The sequence below is a fragment of the Penaeus chinensis genome, chromosome 13, assembly GCF_019202785.1.
Source record: "Penaeus chinensis breed Huanghai No. 1 chromosome 13, ASM1920278v2, whole genome shotgun sequence".
Lineage (NCBI taxonomy): Eukaryota > Metazoa > Arthropoda > Malacostraca > Decapoda > Penaeidae > Penaeus > Penaeus chinensis.
In genome coordinates, this window is record NC_061831.1 from 6,430,822 (window position 1) to 6,440,821 (window position 10,000).

Below are 10,000 nucleotides of genomic sequence, written 5' to 3' on the forward strand. Positions count from 1 at the left end.
TTCTTTGCATCTTGACTTTGGAATTTTCCGTGTATACAAGACATTTGGGAGATGTCGTGTTCATAATTACTATAACAATAAATCTAAGACACAAATAAGCCTAAAAATCCCCCAACAATACCTTACCTGGTGATGTGGCATTTGTAGGGTGGCATACGTGACAAAAGTTTCTCGTGAAAAAAAGGATGGCTGTTGGTGCCAAATCGCTTGACTTAGATCACGTGATCAAGGTGTGATTAGGCCTTTAAAGAAAACTATATTTACAAGTTGTTATCTCTGAAATTATAATGTTCGTATGTCTCTTTAGTTGGTTGAAGGGTGTTTTTTTTTTTTCTTCTTTTTTTTGTTTTACTTTTATTTGCTGATTTGTGATTATGTATCTAACATCAGTAGCAACACATTGTGAAAGTTCATGGCATGATAAAAGTCGCTCTCTGTTTGGTCTGACAACAGCTCTCGTGGGTAATATGCTAATTGAACAAAATAAATCCATTATAATAGCTTTTGACGCAGGATTCCACTACCGAGTCTGTTTTTATCTATCGGATTTGTGATATGAATAGTATAACGTCGGTTGATATCATAATTACTCCTTTTAGTTTTCGTATTTGTTGCAAAACTTAGTATAAAAAATATATATATCAATATACATAAATAAAGTTTGTCTATATCAAACGATTATCGATTCAGATTTTCAAGAACTTCAACAGCGGCAGCGCTGTTTCGCGTGTTCATGAAATAAAACTAATGACTACCTCGGGGACTAATTTAATGTTATGGGATAATGTCATTAATCTACATACTTATTATTATAAGGAAAATATATCCATACATGAAGCAGACGATATCCCCAAGGTCGCAAGAACGTCATAAACGAAATAATATTGTATGATAAAAGATTCAGACCCAACTCAAGTAGAGTGTACTTAACCAAGCCAGTATTTTTGCAACGGTAAAATATTATGTTATTAAGAAACTCATATTTTGCATTTTACTAACAGTGAATTATACCATGCCAAATACGCACATACATCACCTAAACGAAGCATCACACATAATCGAATTCACTTAACATTTTCTACTACTATGCTCTTTTGTTTCCCGATCCTACATCCGGTTGCCATATCACCGCATCTATTGTGAGCTACTTGCCGGTCCACCAAACAGAAGGAGTCAGTCTTGGTTCTGCGTTTGAAGATCGTTCGTCCGTGTGTTATTTCTCCTCAGCACGATGGCCACTAGCAGGTTTGCCGATATCCAGCAGGCGCCTCCTATTGAGGTGTTCCATGTGATGAAGGCTTTTTCTGACAGCACTCACGAGAAGAAGGTTAACTTGAGTGTTGGAGGTGAGGAAACGGGAACGTTGTCGTCTGTATTCACCTTTTATTTATCATTTACCTGTATTCAGTGCTAGTTTTGTTGTTTGCATTAAATCTTGGCGATATTCTGAGTAGATATTGCATTGTCATTGTCTTCAGATGTTCAAGGTAACTAGAATTTCCATTTTTAACAGGATGGCAAATCTTTTATTTATTTATTTGTTTATTTATTTTGAGCTGCTAGGTACAGCTCCCTAAGTAATGGAAAATTCTCAAGATCGGGCACTGTAAGACCCATTGAATTTGATAATCATTGGGAGGCGTTTGTTTAGTGAGAGCAGCGCACCCTTCTGTCCCTAAATCAGTTTTGGGTATCCTGCGAAAAATCCAAACCTAACCTTTCGTACCTTCCCTTTATTCCCTAGACAGGGGGGGGGGGGAGGGCAAGCACCCACCTGTACTACCCTTTATTAGCACTCGGTGGCAACTTATAGAAAACATGACATTATGAACTCTGGCTGCAGCAAATATTTTCGTCATTTCACGGTAAATAAGAGGCAACAGCAGCAATACCTGTTGTTGGACTATATTTTCGGCTGTCTAAGATGGTAGTGTCCATCTCCCTCTATCTGTGGGTCACCCTAGCGATGTCTAGTGTCCATATATTGTATTTTTAGATGACATCAAACAGTATCAACTATAATACAAGACCTGATAAGTAGGGAGAGCAGGAGGAGTTCTTGGAAAAATTGTGGGATTGTATTATCTGGCATTATGTCATTGTCGGAAGGTTATGCCTCTAAAAGCCCTCATTATAGGCGGCTGCCATTCCTTCAACCCCATGCCCAGAATATAGAATTACCACATCTGAATTGCTGAACGACATGCCTGTGTGACTGTGACAGCATAAATCGGCCGAAGCATTGGCTTCATGTGGTAGATATTACTAGCCACTCGCTTGATCCAGAATTGTTGTCATGAAAATTTTCATATGTCATATTAGGTTTATTTATTGGTTTTTGGCACTATTATAATTGGTTAGTATGCATTGTCAAGAGTAAAACAAAATTAGGTAGTATTAATGAGGATTTTCTGTTTAATCACAGAGCAAGACTCATTTCCATAGAAAAACTGCACATTTCTGGATAAATTTTTTTAGTCAGGCTGCAGCTTTCTGAAACTTGTGGAGGTTTGATTGTGTGCAAATTATTTTTTGTATCAACGACTACAACTTTTTGTCTTCTACAAGAATACTGTCATCAATTTGCTCTAGCTTAGTGTGTCTATACTATAAAGATTAATCTAAACTTTTCTTTGAGCATATATGCCATAAAGTTCTTATCAGTCATTGTCACACTCTTAAAAAGGCAATGTACTTTCTATGTATTTCTCTGTTCATATATGGGAAATATGGTGATTGGGCAGGGATTTCAGGAAGTTATTTAGATCAAATAGCAATGCTAGTGAATTTCCCAGTAGAGCCCTTAAGCTTGATGACTGGAATAATAGGTCCTTCGTCTCAAGTATGATCACTTAATAAACAATTGCCAAAATTATTATGAATGGGTTGCCTGTGTCATGGTTTTAATAAGCTAAATCTAACTGTTAGTGAGGTTATGTACTAATGTTGTAGGAGAGCTCGAGGAATATCAACTAGTGACTAGCATCTTGACTGTAGTGTATCATCAGAGGTAATGATCACTGCATCCTCTCAGCTTATGGCATTCTAGCTAAGTCAAACAAACCATATATATTCTGTGAAGACAGCTTGGAGAAGCTCCTTAATTGACAACATACTGTTAGGGAATTCAACAATACAAGCTCATATCTTGCCAGTTTATACTGGGTCTGCTGGACATTTGCCAGAGCACTGAAAGGCACCAAAGCTGCGTTGATTGCTTGACACTGCACCATTCAGTAATATTGATACATCTATGGAATATAAGCACTTTAACTCTACTTTATATATGAAAACTGCTAAGTGTTCACATGCAGCTTATCTATTATATGTATTTTAAAATCAAAACATTTGTTAGCTTAGTTATTGATGTAGTATGACAGTATTAAGGTACAAACGAAAAGGTGAAACATCTTGCAGATAAGGCAAAATTACCAAAATTTTCTTGTGGCATTAGTTATGCACCAGCCTGTTTGTCATCCCTTGCTCATGTCCCTTTTCATTTTTAATTTGAGTATGTTTCTCTTATCAATACATTTGTCACTCCCCCTCTCACATGATGGTGATAAAGAATTGATTCATTTTTTCCTGACATTCTGTCTATGCATCCCAGGCCTCCAGTTGCTTTTCTTTTTACCCTTGTAATCAGAGAACAATTGTGTTCATTGTGTTAAAAAAAAAAAAAAAAAAAAAAATGCGTTCTTTACAAACATATGTCTCCAAGTTAATGCTCAAGATGAGAAGGTTGTTCCTGTTGCTAATCAAACATGTTAACTGCTATTGCACTCTAATCTTTGCTTCCCTTGCCCCCTTATAGTGCTGCAATAACAGTACTTATTCTCCTGTCCTCAGTTAGCATTTAAATGGTAACATGCATTTGCATTCTGCCCCCCAGAAAAACCTACAAATAATTAATTATCTGCATTAGTGAATGAGGGAGTTATCTGTTGTCTTATCTAAGATAACATTTGTTTATATGTAGCAACTCCCATAAGGAATGTGTCCTTGACTTTTGTTAAACAAGGCAGTAATTTTTTTTTTTTTTTTTTTTTTTTTTTTTTTTGTGTAAGAAAAATTTGTAAATATGTGTTCAGGGTATGACTGTTGGAACTTCCCGTTGTAAAGGAAGATGTTTTCGAAAAAAGGGGGCTTGTTAGGTTCAGGTCAGAGGGATCTTCAAGAGAGCGCTGTAAAAAATTGAATTCTAATGATAGGAAAATGATTCATGAAGTTTCATGAATTTGCACACACAGAAAGAGGTAATGTTTGTGAGATAATCACATCAGTAGAAACCAAGAGATTGATCAATGCTCTTTTTCAGCATACAGGACAGATGAGGCTAAGCCATGGGTTCTGCCTGTGGTGAGGAAGGTAGAGGCAGAACTTGCTGCAGACATGACTCTCAACCACGAGTACCTGCCGATCCTTGGTCTGGAGTCCTTTAGCACCGCTGCTGCCAAGATGCTTCTCGGAGCAACTCATCCAGCTATCGCAGAAGGCAGGGTAAGCTGGTGTTTATCAGTAATTTTTTCAATTTTTGATATTCTTTGTATTTGTTATTTAGGGATATGGTAAAAGAAAAATTGTGTATTGTTTTTCATGTGTTTTTGTTCCATTATTTATGATTTCTGGTAAGGTGATTAGCAGATAGTCAGTGTAAACTCAGTTCAAGAGTAAGTTAAGATAAGATTAACTCAATGACTGCAGATGGCAAAAAAACATGCTCTGTCAACTGTAATTATAATTTAATAATTGTGTTTACTCATAGATGGCTCCACAAATACTTAGGTCATAAAGGAGTCAATTGTTAATACTACCTATCTCACCTGTTTACCCTTTTCCTTGATTTTCAGAGATTCATATTTGTTATTTTATTTATTTTTGATTGTTATTAGCATTTTAATAATGCTATGATATTCATTCTATCAATAATAATAACAGTAGAAACAACTTAAGAAAAAACAACAAATTTTCCCTTTAATTCAAGGAATGGGGAAGTCAGGAATGTCATTAGAGCCTACTGACTGACTCCTTGGTGACTTGGAGCCATCAGTGTGCAAAAAGTTTGATATTTGCTTACAAAGTTTTCATTTTCCATTGATTTGACACTGCAGGCGAACAGGATATTTGGTAGAATAAAGGAGGCCTGGGGTATGTTTCATGTTTGTTATAAGGCTTGTCACTTATTGCATTGATAAAATTCTTTTTGTTGTTTTTGTCTTGGAGTCAGCACTTATGATAAGGGTTTTGAAAGGTTATAAGTAGCTTTTGTAAGTTATCTGATATACTAATGCATTTTGGTGTATGTAGGAGGAAATTATTGATAAGTAGGAGGTCTTTATCTTTAAAATGGGAATTTTTCTATTAGCTCTGGAGACTAAAAGTTCATCAAGATCAGTGATTCTGAGATTATGATGTATTTATAAATGGAGATGTAGAAGTATCTGGTTAAATTGTAGGTTTTTACTCTGATAGTATTTTTTTCAGTTTGATATTTTAAATGTTTTTCCCAGCTTTTTGTTCCTAGATTACTAATTACTGTTCTCATAAAGATAATTAGGTTTGCTTATTTTTTTCCTTATCTTGTTTTACAGATGACCTCGGTGCAGGTGCTCTCAGGCACTGGAGGACTGCGTATTGCTGCTGAGTTCCTCCACAGAATACTCAAGTACAATACCTTCTATTTCTCAACACCAACCTGGGGTCAGTCTGCTGCTGCTGGTTTTTTTTTTTTTTTTTTTTTTTTTTATTTATTTATTTATTTATTTATTATTATTTTTTTTTATTATTATTATTTTTTTTTGTCTCCATTGTTTACTCAATAAAGGAGTCCTTGTTATCTCGACAATAACAAGAACTCTTTTCCTTAACTGGTACAAAATGTGTGGTGCACTTGGTCACTTCCTATGCTTTGGAAATAGTTGGTCTGTGAAATTATCATCTTCTAAATGTTTTTCCTATGACAGGCAACCACCGCTTGATCTTTACCCAAGCTGGCTTTACTGATGTCAAGCAGTACCGTTACTGGGATGGAAAAACCAAGGGCCTTGACTTCGATGGGATGATTGAGGACCTCCAAAATGCCCCTGAGAACTCTGTAGTGATCCTCCATGCCTGTGCCCACAATCCTACAGGAGTGGATCCCACGCAGGTGTGTAGAATTTAGAAATATCTACAAAGTTCTTGTCTGTAGGTGTACTTATTTTTTAAAAACTAATTTGTTCCCCTGTTAATTCCTTCTGGTTTTAATGGTTTCCAGGACCAGTGGAAGAAGATTGCTGATGTCATGGAGGAGAGGAAGCTGTTCCCCTTGTTTGACTCTGCTTACCAAGGATTTGCTTCTGGAGACCTTGACAAAGATGCATGGGCTGTCCGTCTCTTTGCTGAACGTGGATTCGAGATGATCGCTACTCAATCCTTCTCTAAGAACTTTGGCCTGTACAGTAAGTTCTGATTAGTTTCTTGCTCTTGCCTCTTGTACTTACATAGATTGGATTTACTTTTTGTTAATCGATTTAATCATCTTTATAATTCTGATTTAGTGACTTGCTCTGACATTTATTTTCTTTATGTGAAGTCAGTATGCATTCAAAAGAACTTTCTGGGTGATGTTAGTTTCTATTTATAGTATTCCTGTAGTATTTCCTTACACAGATGTTTATATCAGTTCCCCCAAATTACAGATGAACGTATTGGCAACCTGATGATTATCGTGAAGGATCCCTCTGTGATTATCCCCATGAGATCCCAGATCACACTGCTTGTCCGAGGCTCATACTCTAATCCTCCAAGCCACGGTGCAAGGATTGTTTCCAGAGTTCTCAATGACGAGGCCCTGTTTGGAGAATGGTAAGTGGCTCAGTGATATTAATGGTAAACAAATACCACTTAACCCAATGGCGCCGGGTATAGCAAATTAAAAAAAACTCTACGCTCTGGCGAACGGTGGCAGCGCGCCGACTCTGAGCGCGTGATATCGGTACATCAAGCCGAATCATTGCCTCGGGGCGTTTTGGCGTGGCGGACAGCCGCACGCCTCACATCGTGCGTATTGTTATGACGGCGATAGCCGTGACCCGTCGCCATTGGGTTAAGCTTTCTGGTTGTGGCTTTGTCTTTCTGGAAGGTCAGAATCTGACTTTACATTCATTTATTTGATATTTCTCCACTTTTAATCCTTTATTTTCCATATAAATTTTTATTATGTGAACTTGCATAGACTGTATTGCAAATAAACTAATAAACTTTATTAGTGTTACATTAAGTTCCCATCTAAATTAACTAAAAAAATGGACTACATGTATCCTTATTTCTTGATATTTAAATTTCTTATCTTGCAGGAAAGAATGTATCAAGATCATGAGTGGCCGAATTATTGAAATGCGAAAGGGGCTGCAGGAACGTTTGGAGAAATTGGGAACACCTGGAACCTGGAACCACATCACTGCTCAGATTGGCATGTTCTCATTCACAGGCCTTTCAGGTAAGAAACTGTACCAAGGTGTGGTTGGTGATTTCAGATAAATCAAAACAGAACTTCATGTGAATAGATGGTAACATTTTTCATGTCCATTGCAATTCTAGTTTATTAATTTATTTTTTCACATAGATGGTACCCCATTTAATGAACTTTTATAAATAAAGTATTATATTTCTGCATTGCATATAGTGCCAGTTTTGTAGCTTTGTTTAAGACTTATTTCTGTTTGTTTTTTCTTCTACAGCTGAGCAATCTAAGTACCTAGCAGAGAAATACCACATTTATTTATTGTCCAGTGGCAGAATTAACATGTGTGGTTTGACAACAGGCAACATTGATTATGTTGCAGAAGCAATTAATGATGCAGTCTGCAATGTTAAGGCTTAAGAACAAGAGATAAGAGAAATTGAAAACAGATGCTTGCGTGAAATCAGGGAAGACCTTCATGCTTAACAAGTGCAGTATTTGATACAGGGAAGACTGATCATTGCATACCATTTTGCAGTGAAAAGTAGGATTTCCTCAGTTGATAGCTTTGTAAAGAAATGAAAAGAAGCAATAGCAATACGTTTTGGCAAGGAGGGCTCAAAAGCTTGTAGCCTGTTTTCTAGGTATACCATGGACTGGATTCTAAAATATCACCAAAGTATTGAAATTCAGACCTGAGATTGGTATGAATATCAAATACTTCTTTGGATCCAGCTGCTCAGAAATTTAGACTTAACATAGTCGGTATTGATATTATATTGTAATAATTAAATTTGTTAACTAATTGTGTCTGTGATAGTGGAAACTGTTAGAATTGTTAATGCTGATTTTGTTAAGTTCATATGATACATACTTTACAGGTATGACTTGATAAGCATTTGTTAAAACTCCTTACCATGAGTTGTACATTAGTTTTACTTGAGATAGTGTGCAACCAGTAGTAGATGCACTGTATTTATTTTCATTTAGCATATTGAAGTGGCATTAGAGAATCCTCTCGCAGTAAATCCTAGTAGAGTGTAAAAATCTGTTAATGATATTTTCTGAACATGTAGGTTTGGAAACCACTTTCAAAAGAGCAAATTATGTAATCATTAATACCATCTGAGTTGAGTAGTTTCACCAACAAATTTCTAGCAGCACTGTCACTTCCTCAAATTGGTTATTTGTGCTACACCATAATCCTTGCAGAAACACCGATGTAGGGACCACCTTTTGCATTATTGACAAAAGTATTTATTAACTGTGAGTAAGCATTTATTTATGGATGATGCATCTAGGTTTTGATATGTTGTTAAAGTTTTTTATACTACTTACCTCATTCAAAGAGACTGCACACCAGCAAGTATTTTTGCACTGCAGTTCTGAAAAGCCCAATGCATTTTTTATTGATATTACTATGCAGTAACCCATTTTGTATAAAAGACTGTTAGCAACTACAGCACAAGAGGGTGATCCAGATTTGTATATTGTTTACTCAGGCATTAATGTAAACAAACGCATAATTTTCTGTTTAATTCCATGAAATGGAATGGACACCCATACAGTATTTAAATTTGACCATACAGCCCCTCAGAAGGTTTGTTCAAATACTCATTTTTGGTCAAGTTTTAAATTTGTTAAATGATAGTGTAATCAAGAATTCTTCAGATTTTACAATATTCAAAATGACTTTATTTGAAGTTAACATGTAATTTGTCATAAACAAGTACATGAAATGATTGATATTGTACTAAAGAATTCTCTTAATTTTTTTATATATATTAAACAAGACCTAGCATGAATTTACTATATAACTTGTTTTATAAACAAGTAGCTGAAATGGACTTGAAAAATAGGGACGTTATTATTTATCGTCATCTTTATTGCAGGAAACCATATATATGGGAGGTAGATATGATATTAAAAATGTTTTATAAAACCCAGTGAGAAAAGGATAGTCATATGAAGAAATGTAATGCAGTTATGACTTTAAAGTGTAATTCAGGAGGATTTCTAAAAATAGCGACTTTAACTTTTGTAATATTTTTGATATATTTTGATATATCAGTATTTGTTTCCAGTTTTATTTATTTAAGTATTTTTTTTTTTACAAAGCAAAAAGAAAGAGGATGCACAGGCTTTTATGTATGTCATCTACAGCTGGGTGGATACAGAGGTGCTTTTTGCAAATGTAGGGTTGAGCTTAATGCAGAGTGTGCTATCAGTTGCTTGAGCCTGACCTGAAAGAATACCAATGCACCAGCTTTTAAAGGGTTAGGGATTATGGCACATCACCGGAAAGAGTTTTGTAGTAATTGTACATAAGACAGTATACAAGTCTGTTACATGAACTTTTTGTTATTTGATGACAATGAGAAGAGATATGAATATATATATATAAATAAAATATGTGAATAAAGTTTTCTTCACTTTCTTTCCCCCCAATCCCATGCCCTATGTTGCATTAGGGAGGGTTTAGAATTCTGTGCCCAATGTTGGGTACACTATTCCTGCTTAGTTATCTAGCTCTCTCAGGTGAAACCTTTCTCTTCT

The 10,000-nt window shown here is 35.7% G+C and overlaps 1 protein-coding gene across 1 annotated transcript; it reads left to right on the forward strand.

Moving 5' to 3' along the window:
- Positions 1-1,129: 1,129 nt before the first annotated feature.
- LOC125031520 (aspartate aminotransferase, cytoplasmic-like) lies at positions 1,130-9,869 on the forward strand. The gene is made up of 8 exons (XM_047622397.1): positions 1,130-1,346; positions 4,319-4,500; positions 5,592-5,700; positions 5,964-6,148; positions 6,257-6,440; positions 6,681-6,846; positions 7,338-7,480; positions 7,722-9,869. Exons 1-8 carry the CDS (start codon positions 1,232-1,234, stop codon positions 7,862-7,864), a joined length of 1,227 nt encoding a protein of 408 aa, XP_047478353.1. The 5' UTR covers positions 1,130-1,231; the 3' UTR covers positions 7,865-9,869.
- The last annotated feature ends 131 nt before the right edge of the window (positions 9,870-10,000 follow it).

Coding starts and splice junctions, on each gene's coding strand:
- LOC125031520 (XM_047622397.1), top strand. CDS start 1,232: ATGGCCACTAGCAGGTTTGCCGATATCCAGCAGGCGCCTCCTATTGAG. Junction 6,441..6,680: donor TAAGAACTTTGGCCTGTACA/GTAAGTTCTGAT, acceptor CCCAAATTACAG/ATGAACGTATTGGCAACCTG. Junction 7,481..7,721: donor CTCATTCACAGGCCTTTCAG/GTAAGAAACTGT, acceptor TTTCTTCTACAG/CTGAGCAATCTAAGTACCTA.